Source organism: Dicentrarchus labrax, unplaced genomic scaffold (genome assembly GCF_905237075.1).
Source record: "Dicentrarchus labrax unplaced genomic scaffold, dlabrax2021, whole genome shotgun sequence".
Lineage (NCBI taxonomy): Eukaryota > Metazoa > Chordata > Actinopteri > Moronidae > Dicentrarchus > Dicentrarchus labrax.
Genome location: NW_026136720.1, coordinates 33922299 through 33947190, shown reverse-complemented (window position 1 = coordinate 33947190; position 24892 = coordinate 33922299). Strand labels below are relative to the sequence as shown.

At 41.0% G+C, this 24892-nt stretch overlaps 2 protein-coding genes and 1 long non-coding RNA gene across 5 annotated transcripts in view; 1 reads left to right on the top strand and 2 right to left on the bottom strand.

Annotated features, from left to right (window-relative positions):
• The window catches only part of LOC127352667 (NACHT, LRR and PYD domains-containing protein 12-like), a 160653-nt gene that overhangs the window by 77046 nt on the left and 58715 nt on the right, over positions 1-24892 (bottom strand). The window lies entirely within an intron of this gene.
• LOC127352736 (uncharacterized) lies at positions 4356-6815 on the top strand. The gene is made up of 2 exons (XR_007881172.1): positions 4356-4868; positions 6068-6815. It is a non-coding gene; the product is annotated as an uncharacterized LOC127352736 (long non-coding RNA).
• slc22a7a (solute carrier family 22 member 7a) lies at positions 8141-20315 on the bottom strand. 3 transcript variants are annotated; one of them, XM_051381298.1, is made up of 10 exons: positions 19839-20315; positions 18641-18744; positions 16914-17068; positions 16372-16540; positions 16162-16285; positions 15770-15879; positions 15458-15672; positions 15235-15343; positions 9534-9740; positions 8141-8366 (listed from the first exon to the last, which is right to left on the bottom strand). In XM_051381298.1, the coding sequence occupies exons 1-10, from the start codon at positions 20190-20192 to the stop codon at positions 8234-8236; spliced, it is 1680 nt and encodes a 559-aa protein (XP_051237258.1). In that variant the 5' UTR covers positions 20193-20315; the 3' UTR covers positions 8141-8233. The 3 variants fall into 3 exon arrangements, with proteins under 3 accessions (XP_051237258.1, XP_051237259.1, XP_051237260.1); XM_051381299.1 differs by having other exon boundaries at positions 16168-16285; XM_051381300.1 differs by lacking the exon at positions 8141-8366 and having other exon boundaries at positions 9627-9763.

The window sequence follows — 24892 nt, the reverse complement described above, 5'->3', positions numbered from 1 at the left end:
ACAATCCCTAGGCTTTAGGACCCAGATATTATATACGTATATATATATTCTGTTCAACAACATAAGGGAGCAAACATAATAAAAGCTTTCACAACAACCTTCTCAACCATTTCTCTTGGTGCTCTTTGTGCTCACTCAGTTCATGTCTACTAAACAAATCCACCAGATGTCACTGTGTCGGGAAGGGGGCTAAATACTGGCATGGTCATTTTCCAAGAGATGAACTCTGACCTCAAGATACCTGAATAAAAATGGGTACTATGGGAACCCACAATCCCTGCCTCTGCAGACACTATGCTAATCCCATGCAGTTCTTTGGATGTGGTATAAACATGTTCTTTTTGAATATGTCTGCATACTGGGCTCCATAAACAGGGTTAGAATTGCATAAATTGGGAATGACTGGAAAGCTGAGACACCGCTGCATAAGTCAGTGCCTCACTGGTGCCCCTGAATTACAGAAGTCTGGAAACGCCCCTGCGTACAACCATTTCATAATGTAATGTCAGTCATTCATTATCTGTTAGGAGGGATTCACAGGAGCAGTTACAGACTGTTTTTGTCAGTGCATGGGAAGGCGTCAGGTGCTGCAACTGAAGGAAAAAAAGCACACACACGGCAGAGATCTGAAGGTGGGAAGGCCGGCGGCTGCCTGATAAGAAAAACACACCGACATCAAGGCTGCGCTGACATGTAGCAGCAAGAAAGCAGTTAATGAATGACTAACGGCACTCAGTCCTCCACATGCAAACGTGAAGCTCTGCTGGCTGTGTTTGTGGTAAATGGACATTAGTTTAATGAAGGGATAGCCCCTTGAGATGGAGCAGTTTAGGGCCCAAAAATACACAAAACTCAGCGTTACTTAACAAACATACACAGCAGATACACAGATACAGGCACACAAGAGAACTGGAACTGGTGCAGTTTGTGCAACTAATGCATTAAAATGATCAAGTACACAACCACGTTGTTTTCAGGTGAGAAAATAAAAATCTCCTGATGCAGCAGGGATGTAACAGATTGGGGGGGGGCAGTTAAAATAAACACATTTATTGAACACCACTCGTGTCTGTATTTGACTACAGAAACTACGGTGGCTTCAGTTAATTATTGTATCAGTATATATAGTAAAGAGTATTATATTGCATTTCTGACAATAGATCCTCCTCAGTGTTTCACACTGGAGCTTTAATGGCTGCAAATACAAGACCCGTCATCAGTAACAACTCAATAGGCTCAATAGGTCTTTTGACTACGTTTACTATGTGTGGTGATTTGTGTCTGAACAATGAACAATGCTCCTGTTCCTCAAATCACTTGAAATACACACACTGAACGAGCTGCATGCAGTTCATATCACGTCCCAGCCCCCAAGCTCACGTCCATGATGGTGGTCAGACTCTCATAGAGGCACTAAACCTCAGACACAGGTTCAAATGCTGCACAGATGAAACAAATATTGATCCCCCACTGTTACAGCAGCTCATCATACAACACAAAATATAAGAAAACAAACATTAAATAAAAAAGAAAATTGAAAAATAAGCATAAACACACATTTTTAAGTTGATTAGGCTACTCATAAAGATTAACTTGTTCCAACCAGTTTTTCCATGTTATTTATGTCGACAAAACTCTCACTGAGTGTAGCATATATTCATATATATAATTTCACAGTAAAGGTATTGTACAGTCTTAACATTGTGTATTATAATATATATATATATATATATATATATATATATTTATATAATTATATTAATATATAATTGCACGGTACAGGTATAGTATTGTAATCAGTGTGTATTATAAGATAAAACATGAAGTGTGTATAAAATAAAATGTGAATATATAATAAGTATTACCACCTAAACAAATAAAATAATAATAATTAATTATATACATTATAAAGTTAGAATAATTATCTACAGTTCTGAGTTTAAGATCAAACTTCTTTTATGAAGAGAAATGTTGGTTGAAGAGCAGCAGGGAGGGGGGTGTGTGTGTGTGTGTGTGTGTGTGTGTGTGTGTGTGCTGGGGTCAGCGTGGTGCTACCGTACTGACTCTCACATCTCTCCTCAGCCTGGCTGGCTGCACGCGGGTGTTTATCTCTGAGGTAAGAAGAACTTTTATTTTGAAATACCACGTTACCATCATATATCTGTATATTTGGACCGTCCTGGCGACAGTGGGTGAGTGTGTGTTGTGTTTCTGAGCTGAACTGCAGCTCAGTTCACTGAGGGTGAAAGCACGTGCTCAGAGAGTCTGTTTCTGGTTTTACTTTGAAATGTTTTCACCTGTTAAACTCACATTTTTTAAACTAGAATGAATATTTCACAGACGTTTCTTTAAACTAGGAATTCATAACGCAGGAAAAAAATTCATTTTCATGTCCTGCAATCGGAGGTACTAGTTTGGGTAGATTTTAAAGGCTAGAAATGCCTTCCCTTAGGTCCTTAAATCTGGTTGACATATGGAGACACCGGGCAGGATATATTCTCTTTGTTCTCCCGTTCGTGGTAGTTACAGCAGAATTCATTCTTCTGTAATAGACTCAAAATGTCACAGCTCAGAGATTAAATTCGGGTTTTTACTTGTGACTTGTATTTATGATGCTTTACTAAAACATGTGATGTATACTGTATGCATCCAATAACTGTCTTATCATTTAACAGTGTATAAACTAGAGCTATGTTCTATATGTAGTTGAGTTCTTACATTATCCCATACATTGTCATTGTATTCAGGTAACGCTGCGTTTCACCGGTCGCCTGTCGATGGCGTCATATCCCCTTTGTGGCTGCGTCAGCGTTGTGGTTGTCTGCCAGAAGCTGTCCTACATTGACTGTTTATCCAGTCTGAAGCCACATTGTTACCATCCACTGATTTTAGTCATCGGACGTCTGGATCTTAAGTTATCAGAGAAACAAGCTGAGCTAAAGCTAAGCTAGGCTGTGAAGTGTGCAGGAGACGCTGGTGGTGAATATTTTATTCCAGATCCTCCTCAGTGTTACACACTGGACCTTTAAGCAGCAACCACAATCCAAAACAATCCAACAGTGAAGTAATAAAACCTGCAGCTCCTCTCACGGCCACTAGAGGCTGGCTCCAGCAGTGAGTCAGTCTCCATAAGGCCCCATATTATGTGTCATATTTCCAACTTTACAGCAGAAATAAACATGTTTACAGCCTGGTGCCAAAAACACTTTTGGTCTTTAAGCATAGCTAATTTCCCCGTTCTTGACAACTGGCTTTAAGTTAAGCATAACTGAGGGCGTGGCGGCTTTGAGCGTCAGGTTGGTGCCGTCACAGGTGGCGGTTTTCAGTAAGTAGGCTTTTGGATTAGCTGGGCTTCACTGCTAGGTCCCGCTCACTCCTACACATTGGTCCTTTAAGTCATTGTTATTCAAACACTATTTGATGATACCAGGCTGGCATTCGTTACATCATCTTTTACAGGCTTCTTGTTTTTGCTTCTCTGACATTATACGGGCTAAATGCTTCTCGCTCTAACAGTTAATGTTTTTACACTTTTACATGATTATTTATTGACAGGAAACTTCTGTCACAGTGTTTATGCTGTTGGACCAGAAACAGTCTGTGTTTGGAGCACAGCGAGGGGTCCACACGCAGACACACATCTGCCGGCCGCAGACGTGGAGGTCGCCTCCGCTTTGAAGACGACAGCGAGCACTTTTTAACTCTTTTGGAGTGCACCTCAGCAGAACCAAATCACATTGTCTTTATTTTTCTGTTTTCCGTGGCGGGACAATGGGGAGGCCGAGGGGGTCCACGTTCACAGTCCCCCGTCCGCCACTCTGACACCCCTCGGCTCTAATTGATGCTTTGTCCGACTGCGTCTCGCCTCGTTAGAGCCCGCAGAGCCTGCAGGCCGGAACAAATCCAATGTGTCATCTGCACTCAGGTCTGCTCCAACTGTGTGTGTCACAGTGTGTTTATCAGTTGCTCCAGGATTTCATAATAATGTCTGATTTCACAGCGCTAAAGCTGCAATGTGTGTTTGTAAGCAGTCTTTATGCAGTGAAATTGTTGAAAAAATAGATGCTTTTTTGGTTTAATTATTTAAATGTAACAGTAATAAGAATATGTGATGGTTGGAGACTTCATCAGTGCAGCGGAGGAAGTCGTTAGCAGCTGCTGATTGACATTGGTTCTTGCATTGTACAGTGAGACAGCAAACACAGAGAGAGAGCTGCAGCTGGGAAACAAGGACAGTTCAATTAGGCAGAACACCAGCTACGGTGGCCTCAGAGGTCACACACACACACACACACACACACACACACAAAAGACACTGAACATGATGTTCCCGAAGGAAGAAAAACCCATGCACGTAATCTTCCAAATAAGATTTAATTTACTTGTAGGGAGAACATCATAAACAATGTAGAATATATGTACAGCAGGGTCATATATTCAGCCGGAGCGCTGATGGCGGCAGTATTTGACGACTTGTTTGTATAGAGGACTGAAGTCTACAGGATGTGTAGCAGTGTGAGGACATGCAGATCATCTCTTTCACCCAGACAGCAGGGAGCAAGGGAGCGCAGCGCCCTCTGCAGGCCGAGGGAACCCAGACACCTCCCAGACAACAAGACTGAGGAGGGGATCCCTCCCTGTCTCCGTGGTTACATCTCTCTCTGTGTGTGTGTGTGTGTGTGTGTGTGTGTGTGTGTGTGTGTGTGTGTGTGTTTCCTCAGGTCGACTCGTTAATCTCTGCAGGCAACTGTGATGTCACATTTCCCTCACAACCACCTGCAGAGATGATCCAGTCGCCCTGCTGATCGATCAATAACAGACTCACTGCTGGATCAGGAGGCTGTAACAGCAGTGGTGGAAAGTTATGAGTAAGTATTAAGTATATTTACTTGAGTACTGGGCTTAAAGTTTGTTGTTGTTGTTGTTGTTGTTGTTGTTGTTGTGTGTGTAGCTTGTGTTTTTGTACAGTAACCAGGGAGGTCCGGCCCCCCAGAAACACATTGATTGACGGGTGACTGTCATGATATTATTGGTTAAAACTGGTGAGCTCATAAAGCACTCATCACGTTTTGTATTACAGGAAGAAAAAATATTGGATTTAGAAATGAATTACAAAGAAACAGATTTTTTATACATTTTTTAACAATTAATAGCAACATATTTAAAGTTAATACCGCCTTTATCACATTAAAGTATAATTACAAATAGACCATTTTACATAATGAGTACATTTTGTACTTTAAGTATATTTTCATGCTCATACTTTTGTTCTTGTGTATCTACACATAAAGTATACTGAGTATTTCTTCAACCACTGGGTAACAGTGGCTGGTTGGCGCCTCCTGGTGGCCGATATCCTGCCGTCAGTGAGTTCAATCTTTTACTAGACGGAAAAGAATGAAAAGACTTGATGTTTTTGTCTTCGTCTGATGAGCTCGATATAAAAAGGTATCACAGTCTGTGTCAGAGGAAATCCAGAGGTTGGTGTGTTTACAGGAAACAGCTGGGATCCAGTTTAATCTCAGCTGGCAACTGTGAGCTTTGAGCGTCTCACAGACCCGGCTGAGGTTCACCTGAATGCAGCACCGTCACTTCCTACCAGAGGGCCAGGACAGCCTCAAGGGGGCGCTGTGGGAACAAAAAGAAAGAAAAGTATAACGCAGTAGTTTCTGTTCAAATATTTCAGGTAAAAAAAAAAGGGTCAGTTTAAAAATAAGGCAAGCTGCTGGGCACATGGGGAAACATTTCAGTGAACTTTAGTTTTTGTTTACAACTTTTCAGATGTATTTTGTAGTCTACACAGTTTTGAGGGTTGTGGCTAAAATCTTTTATTCAAGGAAACATTAAAGACATTCAGTCAATTTTATTTTATACATGAGGAAAACATTTTGATTTCTTTCTGGGCTGCACATAACATCATTTTCACTGTTGATTAATCTGTGGATTATCGACAGACGTCAGGTGACTACGCTCCTAGATGCCAGTTAGTCCAACACACTGGACCTTTAAGTAACTCTTCAATGTACGGCAGCTGTAATATTGTGTGTCTCTGTGTGTTCATGTACAGGTAGAACTGCATATCCAGCTGTGCAGCGACGGACAGGTTTCCTGATGTTGATGATACTGCATCAGGAACTGATTGGAGAGCGATGAGAGGCCATCAGTTCCTGATGCACTGCCTTCAGCATTGAAAGACGCTCCGCACTGTGAACACTTGAAGGATCATTATCCAGTCAGCAGGATAAATGATGAAGCATTTTGGACTCTAATGTTAGCATTTAGCTCAAAGTACAGTCTCACATAACTGCTAGCATGGATGTAGACTAGTGGTGTAAAGATTTATTGATACGAGTCAGAAATCAGTTTTAATGTTATAGATGCGACTACATCGGTACACAGACCTCTGGATCGACCTAAATGTACCATGAACCCGTCGATGGTACGATTATAAAGTTATGAATGCTAATGATGCTACCACAGCTAGCACAATAACAGTAACACACGAGATATTATGTATTTTGTATATTATGTGTATTTATTGGACCTTGAGTCTGGAAATAAAAGTTGATTGATTGATTGATTGATTAAACACTTTCCAGTCACAATGGAGCTCCAACTGGACGAGGTCTAAAGTATTCACGGCAGAAAGTCTTTGTTGTTTGTGTAAGCAGGAAACAATGACCCCGCCCTAAAGCATGCCCTGCTTTATGGTCTGTTTTACTCTCAATGGGACCATCAGTTACTAAATGAACATCATGCTGTATGGAAGAAGACTGAAACGAGAGACTGAGATAAATAAATCAAGTTCTACATAAGACTCAATGCTTTTTTATTGCAGCCAATGGAGCTGCCCCTCAGAATGCAGATTTAAAGGAGACATATTATCATGTTCAGGTTCATATGTTTATTTTGTGTGTGAATAGGTGTAGATGTTTTAATGTTAAATAAGTATTTTCTCATACTGCCTACAGCTGCAAGCAACCTCTTTTCAGCCTGTGTCTGCAACGAGGAAGAGGAGCAAAGTCTGAACGGCTCGTTGAAGCTCAGGTCTTCTGAAATAGGAAGACCACAAAATGGACTGGGTTGATTCTCTTCACAGTTTCTGAGTTGGAAGGACACTCAAATACCCAAATGTGCATTAAACACTAAAAAAGCGCATTTTGCATAATATGTCCCCTTTAAGACACTTCACAGACCCAGCAGCCCTGTCCATCATATACACTGTCAATCAATTTAACATTTAAATTTAGATTCATTTAAAATAACAGCATCTTAAAAAACGAATTAATTTAAGAAATCTGTTCTGGACACATGGACTCAATAAAGTTCAATGAAAAAAATACATGTATTTTGGAAAATGTCTAAAGATTTGTAAATAAAAAGATTTATTGATTTCTAATGTCACATTTAGATATTTCTATTCACTGCTTTATGTGCCGCTGTCACATGCTCCCCCTGCTGGTCGGACAGTGTCTGTGTTTCTGCTCTTCTCTCAGGTAGGGCTGATCTCCTCATCAAGGAGCCAATGAAGAGGGGGAGGGAATTCAGTTCACTCTGCTCATCCTGCCGGGGTCTACTTTAAGTAGAGTCTGGTTGCTTTGGTGGGTTTTGTTTTCTGATGAGAGCGGCGTTGCTGCTGGAGACTGAACCAGACAGAAAATGTGCCACAAAACCAAAACTGTATGTTGATAACGTAGAGACCCACCAACCCCCAGTGTGAATTTATTTAACGATAAAGAAGAATAAAGTATGTGAGGAAAATGTCTTTCTTTTAACAACAATGTTGTAAAACTGGGATTTTGTTGTCTGATGTAAAAACCTTCAACACATTTTATTTTTTTCATCTGTTTCCTTTTTCGTTTGAACTTTTTTGTAACCCAACATCAGCGTAAATGAGGACAAACTCAAAGGTCAAGTCCACTGTGTAGGCTTTAGTGGCATCTATTGGTGTGGTTGCATTCTGTGTGTGTAGGAGAAACTACAGTGGTCACAAAACTCACAGCCCCGCTCTACAGCAGGGTTTGTCCCCTCTGGGCTACTATAGGAACATGGCAGTTCGATTTCATTTATTTATTTCTACACTAATGAAAACATATACATGATTATTTTATACTGGACCTTTGAATGTGAGAAAAAAGACTTTAACAGACACAAACATTTTATTTTTATATTATTAATTTGACATTGTGTCAAAACACTAAGAAAATCAGCTCCGTTGTCCCAAACACACAATTCATTTCTGCTCTACGATACATTTAAAAAGCACCGATCCATCCACATCCTCATCTCCACTGCTGTCCTGAGGGGCTGTTCTGTTTATTTTCTTCAGCTCAGTCTTTGCATCTCCATTTGCACCACATCTGTGTCTAAACAGAAAGAAAGACAAGTACGGAAGTTATTTTACATTTGCTAATTAAATTAATTTACCAGCAAGCAGTTATAAAATGTAAATCTGGAGACTTTAGCCTCTCTGTTCAACTGGAGAGATTTTAAAGAATATTTTTCCTTTAAGGGTCCATGAAACAGGAAGCAGAGTGCTGTTTGCTTCCTCATATTTATGTTTTCTGTAAAAAAAAAAAAAAAAAAAAAAAAAAACGGGGTTGTAGGGTCTCAGTTGGTATTTACAGCAGCCAATATCTCTGAGTCTGTGTTACACCCCCACTGCTCAGAGAGACTAACAGAGTCATTCTGACAGTGAATCCAGCACTTATATTATAAAGGCCATTTTATTTATTTTTTATGGCAGAAATCTTAAAGGAAAAAGGATTATGTTTGGGGAGTGTTATTAAGAAAACTTTATATTTATGGTTTTTGGAAAGCAAAAAGACTGATGGAGATATAAATTTAAATATACATCAAATATTTTTTTAGATAAAATTCCTGGGGGCTCTGATTGATCATAAGTTAATGTGGAAACAACAAATTTACTTTATTAAAGGAACAATGTAATTAATTTACAGCAACCCTGTATATATCTAAGGATACATATATAACATAACTTAAAGGTGGGGGTCAACCTTTAAAATGATTATGAATTAAATTAGTCAGACTACAAAAACATAAAATTACAATAATTATTGCAAATTCATCCAATCGCCATAAAGTCTGTGCAACATTGAAGTTTCATCCAATCACAGCAACTTTTCCACAAATTTGACCAATTGTTGTTTTTCATAAAGCACATCAGAGCCAAAACATTAAGTCATACATCACCAAAGTAATAAACTACTTATGAATTATTTTTTAAAACTATTACGTTGTCACACAATTTCTTAGTTAAAAAATGCCTCATCACAACATGAATTACAGTTATTTTTTCAAAACTGTCGTGAAATCAGGCATTTAAGGCTGTAACAACACCAAAAAACACCCAAGAAATTCTGGAGGGACTGGATAATAGTGTACTCACTCATCTAGAATGTCAACCCTGGTTAAGGTTCACAACATTGCTGCTATTTGATCGGTGACTTGACCAGAGCACAGAGATGAAGTAGTAAAAAGACAAACATTAAAGAACAAGTAGGGTGCCCTACCTTCCCTCCTCCACATCGAAGATGTTTTCAGGCAGATGGACGTTGAGCGTCTCTGGGAGCATGAAGACCAAGCTCCCGCTGACAATCCCCGTCCCAGCGAAGATGAGCGGTGGCAGAAGAAGCCAGACGTCTTCCAGAAGCATGATCATCGGAGCCAGGGAACTCCCGATCCGACCGAGACACGAGGTGTAGCCTAAGCCACACTGCCTGTCCAACAACACGACCAGGAGCTTCAGTTTGAATGAGTACATGTTCCTGAGCTGCACTGATAAAAAGTGTCCTTCATTTTCAGCAGAGGACACCAATGTGGGTCCAACATTTTGGTCCAGATCTAGAAATATTCACCATTTCTAAATATAAGTGTTTGATTCCACCCCATGGATGTCTTAATGGAGAACAAAGGACGTCCCGGAGGGGCTGCGAGCCGAGCTGCTGCTAACGTTAGCTCAGCTTGTTTCTCTGATAACTTAAGATCCAGACGTCCGATGACTAATCTAGAGTTAAAAAGCACCAAGATCTAAACAGAGGATGGTAACAATGTGGCTTCAAACTAGTTTCAACTCAATTTATGAGCAGATTTTTCTGGGTTTGAACAATGTTGGAAACATTTGGGATACTGATATACACAACTCAACAACACATACAACATAGCTCTAGAGTTTATAGACATTACAATGCAGAAATGTTACATGTTATATCTTTATTAAAGCCGTCGTCTCGCAGGTTCTTATCGATCCTGGTGGAGCCTCCTGCCATGGTCCTGCTAGATTGCCATTGCCAATACTGTTGTTGCTGTGCACCTGTCTGTCTGTCTCTCTCTCTCTCTCTCTCTCTCTCTCTCTCTCTCTCTCTCTCTCTCTCTCTCTCTCTCTCTCTCTCTCACCCCAACTGGTCGAGACAGACGACCACCCACCTAGAGCCGAAGGATCTGTCCTAGGTTTCTGCCTTTTAGGCAGTTTTTCCTTGCCCTTGTCTCTGCGGAACCAAATATAAATAGTTTTACTTACAGCGGTTATTACCGCAACATTTAAAGTAGACTAGTTCTACTTAAACACTTGGAGTTTCTCCCTCTTTTAGGGACTTACTACCAAAGTTCATACACCAGTTTCATTAGCATTAGCAGTTAGCTATGGCTCCGTCCGCCAGTGTGAGATGTTCAGTTATTCCTCTGCCTCCTAATGATAATGGTACCTGTATTAAATGTAGTTTATTTACGCGCGGAGGCGAGGCTAGTAGTTAGAGGAACGGCACCGCACCACGAGATATCTTACCCTATAGTTAGCCAGCCCCCAGTAGCCGGTGCGGTCCGACCGAAGGTAGCTTCTGTTAGCGTAGATCCCCGGTAGTTCCGACACCGGGAAGACAGGAGGCTGGGGACGCGAAGGAGACAGAACGGCGAAGCCCACAGGTACCACCAACCGCCATGTTTCTAATACATTTCCCCACTAGCGAACACCCGCGAGGAACCAACTCTGGTTATTGGCACTCCATAGTCAGAAACGTAAGTTAGCGAAGCCAGCGGCCATAGTTAAATGTATCCCTGGGGCCAGAGCGGGCGACATGAATCAAATTAAAACTGCGGCTAAAGATAAAGTAAATACAGTAAGATTGTTATCCACGTCGGCTAACGACACCCGTTACGCAATCGGAGGTCACTAAGATTAATGTGGAGTCGGTGTGTAATTATGCTAAAACAATGTGGACACCGTAGTTTCTCGGACCCCTCCCAATGTGACCAGTGATGACATGTATAGCCGCATGTCGTCATTCCACCGCGGCTGTCGAGGTGGTGTCCAGCAAAGATTGGCTTCATGAAACGGAAGCCTTTGGGAAAACCGGTCTGATTAGGAGAGACGGCATCCATCCCACTTTGATGGAGCGGCTCTCTTATCTAGAAATATGGCGAAGTTTATTTCAAAACCGACAGTCAGAGTTAGGACCAGGAAGCAGAGCTGCTTCTACACACTCCTGCGCTTTCTAGAACAGTCACCCACCCAAAACCCCAAGAGACTGTGTCTGTCCCCACCACCTAAATTATTTAAAAAATAAAAACAAGAGGAGTTCAACATAAAAATCTAATAAAAATTAAAACCAACTCCTCAGTAGCACAAAATAAGAAATGAAATGTGGGCTGTTAAATATCAGGTCTCGTCCTCTAAAGCGTCAGTGAATGAATTAATATCAGATTATGATATTGATTTACTTTGTCTTACTGAGACCTGGTTGTCCCACGATAGTATGTTAGCCTAAATGAATCCACCCCCCAGTCATATAATACTCACATTCCTCGAGGCACAGGCCGAGGGGTGGAGTAGCAGCTATATAGATTCGAGCGTTTTAATGGACCCTAAACCTAAACTAAATTATAATTCATTTGAAAGCCTTGTTCTTAGTCTTTCTCACCCAAACTGGAAAACACTGCAGCCAGTTCTATTTGTTAAGTGTACCGTGCTCCTGGACCGTACTCTGATTTTATATCTGAATTTTCAGAGTTTCTATCAAGCTTAGTCCTTAAATCAGATAAAGTAATTATGTAGGTGATTTTAATATTCATGTGGATGTGACAATGACAGCCTTAGTAATCATTTATATCATTAATAGACTCAATGGCTTGTCAGAGTGTAAATAAACCAACTCATTGTTTTAATCACACTCTGACCTTGTTTTATCATATGGCATGATATGAACATTTAATAGTCTTCCCACATAATCCTTCCTATCTGACCATTATTTAGTAACTTTGAATTCATACTATTAGATTATAAGCCATTAGGCAAAACTTCCTACAGCAGATGTCTATCTGACAGTGCTGTAGCTAAATTTAAGGAGGAGATTCCTTCAGTGTTCAATTCAATGCCATGTCTGAATTTAACAGAGTCCTATAACAACTTTAGTCCCTCTGAAATATAATCTTGTCGATAGTGCTACAGGCTCACTACGATCAACATTAGACTCTATCGCTCCTATAAAAGGAAATTATTAAAACATAGGAGACTACACCTGGTATAACCACCAAACCCGCCAGTTAAAGCAAATACTAGAAATCTGAAAGAATGGCGCTCTTCCAAATTATCAGAATATCGCTCAAATTGGCAAGATGATCTTAAGATTTATAGAAAGGCCCTCCGTAATGCCAGAGGAGCCTATACTCAGCACTAATAGAAAAAATAAGAACAACCCTAGGTTCCTCTTCAGCACGTAGCCAGGCTGACAGAGAGTCACAGCTCTATCGAGCCACATATCCCCATAAACTTAAGTAGCAATGACTTCATAGCTTCTTCTATAATAAAATTATTACTATTAGAAAAAATTAATCACCAACTGCCATCAACAGTTATCAGTGGCTCTCCAAGTTCAGGGACTTCTGTCAATGTAAACTTAGATGTATATTTAGACTGTTTTTCTGCTATCGATCTTCATCAGTTAACTTCAATCATTTCTTCATCGAAGCCATCAACCTGTCTGTTAACCCGATCCCAACTAGGCTGCTTAAAGAATTGTTCCCTAATTGGCACTTCTACTGGATATGATTAATCTTTCTTTATTATCAGGATATGTACCACAGTCCTTTAAAGTAGCTGTAATAAACCCCTTCTAAAAGTCTACTCTACCCAGGGGTTTTAGCCAACTATAGACCGATTTCTAACCTCCCGTTCCTCTCTAAGATTCTGGAGAAAGTAGTCGCCAAAGAGTTGTGTGACTTTCTACATAACAATAGTTTATTTGAGGATTTTCAGTCAGGATTTAGAGTTCATCATACACAGAGACAGCTCTGGTTAAAGTTAATAATGACCTTCTGACTGCTTCGACAATGGACTTGTCTCTGTACTTGTATTATTAGATCTTAGTGCTGCATTTGACACCATTGACCATGATATTCTTTACAGAGACTTGAGCATCAAATTCATTAAAGGACGCCCTAACCTGGTTTAAGTCATACTTATCAGATCGTACTCAGTTTGTACATGTTAACGATGAATCCTCCATAAATACTAAAGTTAGTCATGGAGTTCCACAAGGTTCTGTACTGGACCAATACTATTTACTTTATATATGCTCCCTTTAGGCAACATTATTAGGAATCACTCCATTAACTTTCACTGTTATGCAGATGATACGCAGTTATATCTATCAACAAACCCAATGAAATTAATCAATTATCTAAATTACAAACATGTCTTAAGGACATAAAATCCGATACCTGCAATTTTCGATGTTAAACTCAGAAAAACCGAAACTTGTTCTTGGCCCCAAAACCTAGAGACTCATTGTCTAAAGATATAGTCACTCTAGATGGCATAACTTGGCCTCTAGCACCACTGTCAGGAATCTTGGAGTTATCTTGATCAGGATTTGTCATTTAACTCCCACATAAAGCAGACCTCTAGGACTGCCTCTTCATTACGTAATATTAGAAAAATTAGACACATACTATCACAGACAGATGCAGAAAAACTAATCCATGCATTTGTACTTCAAGGCTGGATTACTGCAACTCTTTATTATCAGGTTGCCCCAATAAGTCCATTAAAACGCTCCAATTAATTCAGAACGCTCAGCACAGTACTGACAGGAACTAGAAAAAGAATCACATCTCTCGACTAGCTACTCTGCATTGGCCCCTATAAAATGTAGAATAATTTAAAATACCCTCCTCACCTATAAAGCTCTTCATGGTCAGGCCCCTTCATATCTTAAAGAGCTCATAGTACCCTATTACCCCACTAGAACACTACGTCCTGAATGCGGGCTACTTGTGGTTCCTATAGTCTCTAAAAGTAGAACAGGAGCCAGAGCCTTCAGTTACCAAGCTCCTCCCTGTGGAACCAGCTTCCAGTTGTGGTTCGGGAGGCAGACACCCTCACCACTTTCAAGAGTAGGCTTAAGACATTCCTCTTATAAAGCTATAGTTAGGGCTGGATCAGGTGAGTCCTGAACCATCCCTTAGTTATGCTCTATAGGCCTAGACTATCGGGGATTTCCCATGGTGCACTGAGCTACTCTCTTCCTCTCTCTTTCTGCACCATTCATGTCCCTTTAATGCATGTTACTAACTCCACTTCTTCCCCGGAGTTCTTGTGCTTCCGCTCGCAGGTTCTCATGGATCCTGGTGGAGCCTCCTGCCATGGTCCTGCTTGACTGCCATTGCCAATACTGTTGTTGCTGTGCACCTGTCTGTCTGTCTCTCTCTCTCTCTCTCTCTCTCTCTCTCTCTCTCTCTCTCTCACCCCAACTGGTCGAGACAGACGACCACCCACCTAGAGCCGGAGGATCTGTCCTAGGTTTCTGCCTTTTAACAGGCAGTTTTTCCTTGCCCTTGTCGCCAAGTGCTTGCTCATGGTGGTACTGTTGGGTCTCTGTAATTAATGTTAAAGAGTTCGGTCTAGACCTGCTCTATTTGAAAAGTGTCCTGAGATAACTCTGTTATGAATTGGCCTATACAAATAAAATGAATAATGAATTAAGTGCTTGCTCATGGTGGTACTGTTGGGTCTCTGTAATTAATGTTTTAAAGAGTTCGGTCTAGACCTGCTCTATTGAAATCTATCTATGAAAAGTGTCCTGAGATAACTTCTGTTATGAATTGGCACTATACAAATAAAATTGAATTGAATTGAAAGCCGTAAGTGTACTGTAAATATAAGTAACATCAGTCAGATTCCTTCAGGACGACACTAATGCTTCCAGGTTCTGGGTTTACCTGAGAACAGTTGGGAAGAGTTCAGCTGAGTAAAGGAACGCTGTGGTGAACGCCGCCTCTGAGAAACCCTTTGCCACCACAGCGATGCACGTTCGCAGCACAGAATACTCTGAAAGAGATTCAGGTTATTGAAGACAATATCTTTTTAATTAAAGACAGGATCAGATACACAACACACAAGATAATGCAAACTATTTAATGACACGTAGAGATGTGTTGTCACCTAAAGGTATGGCCGTGTTTATTCCAATCAGAGCTCCCGTTGTGATCAGAAACCACGCCTGGCCGTTCCGCCGGCCAATCCAGTCCAAGGCGAAGAAGGTCAGGATTTTGGCGGGAACTTCGATAGCTCCGTAGATGAACTGTGTGAGGTAGATACTGACACCGAAACCTGAGATCTTGAAGCTGATCCCGTAGTACAGGAAGGCCACAGCGAACCTGCAGGTACGGAAGCACAGCCAGTAAACACACACAGAGCAATTTAGAGGGCTGCACAGCGGACTACAAGGTCAAAGGTCAGAGGATGATTCAGCACCAGAACAAGCCGGAGCAGAGGGTGATCTTCCTTAGCTCGGGTGTTTTGACCAGATCCAGGTAGGAGTGGTTCTTCTTGGCCACCTCGGACACGGTCACCTTCCCCAAGACCTGAAACAAGCTCACAGTCAAACAATGAGACTGCAGCTCACTTAAAGTAGAGCTTGAGCTACTCATTCATTCATTCTTTCACTCATTCATTCATTAATTAACTCACTTCAGCTTGCTGCAGATATAACAGTGACTGTCAGCACTTGCATGAGATATGAAGGAAGAAAGTCTTGTATGGCAATCATCACCTGATTTGTTTTATCATCCTGAATTCACTGTGTCAGCGTGACAAAGATATAGATTATGAGACTTTACACTGGATGTTCATATTGAGTCAGTCACCTCTACCTCAGTGTCCAGTTTGGATGTGTTCCTCCGGTTCATTTTAGCGCACTGAACCAGGTACTTCTGGGCTTCCTTGGCTTTGCCATTGGCCAGCAGCCAGCGAGCCGACTCCGGCAGCCACCTGAGCACATCCAGAGGAAACACAGACACAGTGTGATACATACTGTCAGCGTGGAGAATGGAAACTGCTCCTGACATCCACCTTACCACCAGGAGACGATGGCAGCGACGCAGGGTGCCGTCACCGCCAGGGTCAGGTGTCTCCAGTCTCGTATGAAGTAGGCCATCAGGGCCAGGAGCATGTTCCCCACGCTCCACGACAAACTCATGATGGTACCAGTGAAGGTCCGGTGCTTCACATCCGTCCACTCGATGCCTAAACAGGAAGTGAGTGATAACAGCATGCAGTGTCACTGATATTCACACAATTTTTTCAAAATATAATAGATAATAATAATAATAATTTATGCAGAATATGATGGAAGAGCACCCAATCATAACACAAGTTATCTAAGGACACTTTTCAAATAGAGCAGGTCTAGACCTTACTAAATTATTTACAGAGAGCCACCAACTAGCACAGAGAAAAGGAAACGAGCTATAAGAAAGCCATTGAAAGTACTTCAAACTGAGTAACGCCAGTTGAAGGCGTCTATAAGACCGTAATAAGAACTGTGAAACTTTAGCTTTACTGTATTTACTTATCGTGGGAGTGAATGTGTCTTTGCTTTGTGTCCTTGATTTCTTACCGAGAACCACACCGATGATCGACAGCCCGCTGAGGGCCACGCCGCAGAGCGCTCTGCAGACGGCAAACATGACATAGGAGCTGGAGAAGGCCGAGGCGACTCCTAGCACAGTGGAGGCGATTAGAGCCAACAGGAGCATCGACTTACGACCAAACCTGCAACACATTGCTTTAGTAGCTGGTCTGGAGCTTTTGATCAAACCCCAGGATCTTCATCTGCAGATTGCTCACTTGGTCAATTTCTTTTTGAGCACTTTGAGGTCTCCTTAAGTTGACCGGAGAGCTTCAGAGTTCATTCCTGAACTTTTTTATTTGCTGATAACATGATATCATAAACTTGCAAGGCAGCTGGAACTACTGGCAGCTACAACATGAGCTACGGATGTGGTTTAACGTTGGTGTGTGTGAGGACGTTTGTGTGAACTGACAATGATGGCGGCTGCTAAAGAGGTTAGCATAGATGCTGCTAGCAGCAGTTATATCAGAACTGGAGGGTATTTCTTTATTGAACGAAGAGGAAAGAAGACTTTTCTCCATGATAATGATGTTTTCTCTCTTCTCCTGACTGGCTTCAGTAAGAGTTTGATATATGGTTCATTGATCGGATTGGTTGAAGTTTGCTCATAAAAGACGGTTACAGACAGATGGTTCGTCCAATCACATGACAAGTATTTTCTGAAAGTATTGTTTCCAACAAAGACTTCCCAGATGGTTCTTGGTAACAAACCAGATTAACAGCTACTGAATGGACCTCATTTGTCAATAACAGTTTCATGTTGTTTTCATTCAGCATTTAAATTTCACTCAAACTACTTAATAGGCTTCCTACATCAGGAATTAATGGACACCAGAATCCAGTTCAGTTCACACAGACCATGATATAATAAAACTGTATCCAGAGGCCTCACATGATCCTCTTCATGTATCTGAACCTCCCACAGGTCAGACTGAGCCACTCAAATGTATTCAGTTCATCCAAAACTCAATGAGCAGGGAAGAAGTATTGTTATTACTGTGTGTGTGTGTGTGTGTGTGTGTGTGTGTGTGTGTGTGTGTGTGTGTGTGTGTGTGTGTGTGTGATTCTATGGAGACAGTGGTCTGTGTTGGTAATCAATGACATAGCCTTATTAGGTAACTGACATTTTGGGGCTTATTTAATATACAGTCACATGGAGAACCTGCAGTTGTTACCACACACGCACACACACGCACACACACAGGCACACACACACATGCACACACTTTTGTATCAGCAGAGCAGCAGCTGACTTTGTTGCTGAAAAGCACTTTGAAATTCCCTAGTTGTTAAAAGGTGCAGTACAAACGAACTCACCCAATAATACAGTGAATAGAGGAACAGTGAGGTTGTTCAGGAGCAGCTGCCTTGCTCAGAGGCACATGTGACAGGAAAGGTCTCTTTTAATGTGATCACTATAACTGTAACTGTTTTATAATTTTAAATCTTAAAGTTAGAATCATTTAGATTTTCCTGAATTCAAACCTTACTTTTTATTCTATTTATGGCTGATCTGAACTTCAGCTGAACAAACTTAACGAGATACTTTTCACACTACAAGTACATTCAGCTAATAAGTCCCATTTACTTTTGTAATGGAGTGTTTTTTCCACCACTGATTGGAAGTAAATCTGCAGACAGAGTTGATAAAAGTATTAATTCATCGCCTGAGGCTCAGGGCAACTGTGAGGGTTTAAAATATAAGAACTCACTTGTCAGAAAGCTGACCGAACAGAACGGCTCCAAACGTGACCCCAAGGAAGAAGTAAGTAGCCAGAGCTTGATTCAGCTGTTTGTCGTCACACACCAGATCCCACTGCAGAGCGACAGACAGGGAAAAACACACAAAGCCTTGGGGATTAGTTACAAGCTAAAATGTGATGGTGAGATAGTAAGCAGAGGGAAAATTACATAATGCTTGTATTCAGAGAGCCTGATATTTTGTACACGCTGTAAAAAGTTTGAGAAACTCATCATGTAGTTAATTCCCCGAGTGATGTGTGTCCATGCTTCGTTTCTACTACTCACTGTAGTGTACTGGACGAAACCATGAGCCACATTTACCCTGTACACAATTCAATTGTATTCTCACTGGAACAAGTTGATTTAAATTTTTTATGAATTATAAAAAAATAAATAAAAATCGCCACTACTTTTGCAGTTTTAATTTCTCCTGCAATTTTGTTGCCAAAAGAAAAAAATGATTAAAACATTGCAACATGCATTGGAATTGTTTTAGAAAATCTGCTGTGAAATCGGGAACATTAAGGTGCAACGATCCCAAAATATATGTCGAAATCCTGAAGGGACTGATTCATATTATCATCCATCGTATCGATCAGTCAGGATCAGTTTCAGTGAAGCTGGAAGTTATTTATTCTGTGTGTTGAACAACCAGACTGTGTGATGTTACACTGTGTTGGAATAAATTAACTAAAGGTTCAGTCTCCTTGCTGCTTGTTGAATAGGAAAGTCTTTATTCAGGGGCAGCCCTAATTTAATAGACACACAATGTTTCAGTTGTGGACCTTCGTCAGGCATCAAATCCACAATTTGAAACAACAACATCTTTCTCTAAAAACCACCAGAAATCTCAAACTGCCCTACATCAACAACAACACTAGAATGATATAAATCTGTAGAATATACTGCGAATGAATGTAGACAAAGAAAACTTTTTTAAATAAATGTGATTGTGTTGATGCCTGATGAAGGTCAATGTCTGAACATTTCCCTTTCATTAACCTTTTTCTCTCACATGATTTAATTTTGTCGAGCATCAGATAACACAGTCTGACCTCAGACACTTCGGTTGCAGCCAGTAGAGAAGAAAATACTAAATACTTTTCAATTTCAGAGTTTCTTTGGTGTGTGACGAGCCTCCTCTTCCTTCCTTTTACTACCTCTTACCTCGGTGGCAGTCGTGGAGCTGAACTGTGATTGGTTGTAGACCCAGCCATGTGGACATGGTGCAGTCCTGTTTCCTTGGTCGAGGTCGAAGGTCAGCAGGGTGTCATAGACTCTGCAGGAGCTGAAAGAGCCGTCGTCCTGACGGGGGATCCTGAGGGCCGCAGGGTCGTAGCTCAGCGGCACACCGTCCTCCGGGCTCCTGAGGGCGCAGCGGTGAGGAGGTGTCGCAGAGACAAAGTTGTGCAGGAGAAAGTGGAGGGGGAGGATGGCGCGGGGTAGGCACAGGATGCACAGGAGCAGGAACTGGAACCTGGAGAAGCCACCTACATCATCCAGGATCTCCTCAAACCTCATGGTGGCAAGATGGATGCTGAGATCTGTCTAACAGAGGACCGTCTCAACTCTCTGTCTACTCGTCCTCTAATGCTTCTCTGTGTCTCTCTCTCCGTCTGTCTGTGAAGACAGACCTCACAATGGGAGGGAGGCGCTCTGAGAAGTGTCCTCGAAGGAGCGAGAGGTTTAGTATGAGCAGGGAGGGAGTTATTACTCTCACTCTCTGTGTGTGTGTGTGTGTGTGTGTGTGTGTGTGTGTGTAAATGATTTCTCGGTTGTGTCACAGGACTGATGGAGAATGTGAATGACTGTTGATGGTTTTGTGTAAGTTTCATCAAGGAAATGTACTTTACATCATTATAATAAAGTCTGCAGTCTCTTCATGCTATTCACATAGAACAAATAATCACATTTATATTAAAATAACATAAATTAAAGCTGCCAGCAGCAATGATCAGGCCGCAGTTCATGTGTTTTGGTTGAGCTGCTGTCGCGTCACAAGTTAGATAATGACTTTCACACCCACTTACTTTTCCACTATGACTATTACTGAATATTGGAATATTTAAATGTGTTCAGGGCAGGACTCTTATCAAACATGTGAAGTTTGGTGCAAATTGGATAAAGTACACAAAGGTTACGACAACGTTCTTTTTCATGGCGAAACAAATACATTTGTTGGGTGCACAGTTACAAAGAGTGCCACTTTTGATCCTGATGGTCTTTAGATTCCACTGACCAAATTGATCCGATCAATTCCCTTGAAGGAGTTCATTTAAATACAATATGCACAAATGGCCAAAAATGGCCAAAAATGGCCAATGATTTTCTGACTCTGGTCATGATAAATCCTCCACTAGACACTGGACTGTATATTGAGCCGACATGCTCTGTGGGGTGTAACTCACCTCCTCCTCCCAACAAGCCACACTGGTTCCTGTTAATGTTTGTATTTGTATTTGTGACACATGGAAATGTGTGGTCACATTATGTAATTTAATGTGGTACAGTCACAACCTTATTTTTTTCACTTTATGTACATTGATGTTACTGATTTTTGCCACAAGGGGGCACCGCCTCCCTAGTGAGACAGCTTGTGTGGCTGGAAGTGAAGAGGGAAGCACATTACTCGTTGCTTGTCTCACCATTTCTCTTCTCTTTACAGAAACAATAATCTGACTACAGACCTCACAGCCAGGGTTACATATTGGAGTCTGTAGGATCTTTGACTTGTGTGCTGCTGGCTCTGTCTCTCTGGATTTTTTTACTAAGGGAAGTAAGATATTGTGATTTGGTGACTTTTCGATCAAGGGACTGTGCGATACTACTTAAAGGACAGTTTTATTGGCACTTTTATTCATCATCTTATCTATCTTACGTATTTATTCATTTATTCTTTGTCTGTTTTTCAACCCATTTTACGCCTGTTGTCTTTTATTCTATATTTGTAAAAACATTCTGAGCTGCTGGATACCTCCAATCTGGCAAATACATAGTTTCCTGTTTGAGTTCCTCTAATGGCCACTTGAGACTGGCTCCAGAAGGCAGTCAATCATCATAAAGACGGCATATTAAAATTCCCAATTTTACAACAGAAATACATAGAGTTGTCCCTTAATAGTCGATGACTTACCACATAAAAGCTCAGAAGTTGCCCAAAAGTTGTCGATCTTTAAAAAGGAGACAAAAATAAAACCGTGTCCACCTGCGTTAATGAAGGGAATTGAGAGGCAAATGATTCTCAAATCATTGCTAAAACTGATATATTCTTTCACTCAATCATTACATAACAACAAAAATACAGCTTGTGCTATGTGCCTATTGTTGATACTTTACAGTTACGTCTTGATACTTTTCGACTTTACATCTGCACTTTTTACACTGAAAGGACCAGCAGGAATGTGTCCAGACTTTTTTTGACTGGGGTGGCTCAAGTGAGGTATTGCATTCATTTACCGTTCCTTATATCTGTCCCAATAAGCTTGAAATGAAACCAGAACAAACTAACAACCGGAATGAATTTCATTAGCATGGAAACATGAGTCTGAATGTAGCTGATTATGATACTGCTGCCGAGCTACGAAGAGGAAGGTGGATTTGATTTCACTCTGAGAGGCCTGAACTGATGCAGCGGAACATCGAGAGAGGAGCAGAGATGATCGTGGAGTCCAAAGATCCTGATCCTCCACGGTCACAGTTTGGAGTCGAGGAATTTGAGTGACACCTTAGTCACTTAGTAAAGATGTTCACATACTCCTTTATTATACTAAAATTATACTTGTTAAAGAATGTATAAGTACGCTTATATTGTTTATTGACTTTCGTCATTATTTCTTTGATATTATTGTGTCATTATTTTTCATAAGTTTCCTCCATGTCTCAGTTTGTAAGGTCAGTTGTAGTCCTCTGATGAATCAATCTCCTTTTGTACTTACTACTTCTTGACTTGGGACTATTTTAAAAACTGCTCAATATTTGTTCAAAACCTAAAAACATGACATAAAATTACTGTTAATTAGATGCAAGTTGCTTTCTGCTACTTCTAAAAGATGCAGTATGCATAATAAGTTCATTACCTGTTTTTAAATCATTCAGTTATTTATTGTCCCACTGGGAACAAAATCACAATACTGACGTGTTCTGTTGGTTTCTTTTGCTTTTTATTTTACACAAACACATTTCACTGAAAACAGTTGTCATTTCCTTTATGCCCTTCCTACAGTTTCATTAATTCCAGTTGCATCATAGTACATTTGAATTAAAATATAATCAAAAACTTCTAAACATATTCTCACAGTCACGTTTGCAACATCTGTTTTCCCCAGCAAATCCGAAATGCAGTTACACAACAAACAAAAAAAGCTTTGTCTGCTACGCTGCTAACTGAATATATATGAAGGGTTTGTTGGAATCATGAGAATTGTGAACTTGGCAACAAAAAGGTTGAGAAACCTTTTATGTGTGAAAGGAAACATGCTGTTGACATACATACAGATCTGTCAGCTGCTGCATGAAAAGCAGAACAGGAAGAGATGTAAAAGATACGTGTTGGAGGAGATAACGGAGAACAATGACAGTCACTTAGAGTTTGTCAGCAATGTAAGATCTCAGGTCGTCTCAGAGGTCAGCTGATGGACAGAGGAGATTTCTATGAATGATGGCCGATACTTGTTGGGAATATATTGTTATCTCTGCATAATCCATTTCTCCAGGGTCAGTTTGTGAACTGAAAACAAAAAGGTTGAGGAACTCTGGACCGCAGTTCATACTTCACTAAAGCGATTAAACTCTTTACAAGAGCCTGATGACAGCGTGAAAATGAACTAACGGAAGTTAGTAGTAAACATAAATCCCAGGAGACACATGACCAGAAGATCAGCCCCTTCGTGAACTTTCCACAACCTTATTTTACCACCCTTCACTTTGGTCTGTTGGTCACGTGTTTGGAGCAGCAGCATCTGAATACTCGGTGCCTCGTGAGCGGAGGAAGTGAAACGGAGTCAGTGGGAAGAGGAGACAAAACGAGTGAGCAATAACTCGACGTGGTGGAGGTGGGAACGTTCTCCTCTCCCCTAGCAGAAAGATATATTTTATGTTTAGGTAGCTTTTATTTTGATGGAACTAGTAGTTTTACTTAAGTATGATTTTGAATGCAAGACCTTTACCTGTAAGTAGTTGAGTACTTCTACTTAAGTAAAGGATCGGAGTACTGAGTACTGTCACTGGAGATTTATATTCCTTTATACCTTTGAAGGGGAAAGTGACGGGGACACCAGTGAAGTTGGTGCAGGTCTTCAGATGCTGAGCTGCAGCTGTTAGACAGGTGCGCTGTTGCCATGGTAACCTGACCTCCATGTAGAGGAAGCAGCTGCAGAGAGACAACCGTCTCTGTCCTAGTTTGACTCCCTTGTCTTCTCTCTAAAGTCTGATTGATGTGGGACCTGGATCAGGAGTCAATGTGGGCTCAGCGAGTGTATCTACTCTGGTATCAGTTTACATGTATGTGTTTAAGTCACAGGGGCCATTTCTGTGGACGGGCCTCCCAGTGAACCAGGAAGCAGAGAGAGGTTAGCCGCAGTTAGGGAGGGACTAATCACTGATTTGATTGGCATTTACAGCAGCAAATAGCAGCCAGTCCATCAGGAAACTCTGTCAATCACAGAGAGTTGAAGCCGGAGGACGTCAGAGGGAAAACCAGTTTCACCAAAATCACTGAGTCCAGTTATAAAGTGGTGTTTGTACAGTACTCAGTGAGGCCACAGATGTCCCTCAGAAACACTCCGCTCATTGGACGCAGTGTTAGTACACGCCCCCGAGTACAGGATGAGTCATCAAATACTTTATTGTTTTTCAGGAAACTCTAAAATACCTTTAAGAACACCTGAAAACACCTGGAACAGGACTTTTCTGGGACGCACCTGGTAGAGTGGGCGCCACGTGTGACAAGGCTGAGTCCAGAAACTATGAGTTTGACTCCCCCATCTCTCTCTCTCTCTCTCTGTCTCCCCCTTCTTGTAGCTCTTCAGCTGTCAATCTCAATTAAAGCAATAAAAGCCCAATATATACATACATACATACATATATATATATATATATATATATAGAGAGAGAGTTATATATATATATGTATGTATGTATATAAATAAAGAGTTTTCTGTCATTGATAGGGTGACATAAAGCACAAGGTGTGTGATAAAAACACTTAAAGATACATTTTGAAG

What these genes read in the sequence shown, in the direction of transcription:
- slc22a7a (XM_051381298.1), bottom strand. Translation starts at nt 20,192, where the DNA reads ATGAGGTTTGAGGAGATCCTGGATGATGTAGGTGGCTTCTCCAGGTTC. An exon ending in TTCGGTCAGCTTTCTGACAA is followed by an intron (nt 17,069 to 18,640) that starts GTGAGTTCTTAT and finishes AATGTGTTGCAG; the next exon opens with GTTTGGTCGTAAGTCGATGC. An exon ending in AACTGGACACTGAGGTAGAG is followed by an intron (nt 15,880 to 16,161) that starts GTGACTGACTCA and finishes AGCTTGTTTCAG; the next exon opens with GTCTTGGGGAAGGTGACCGT.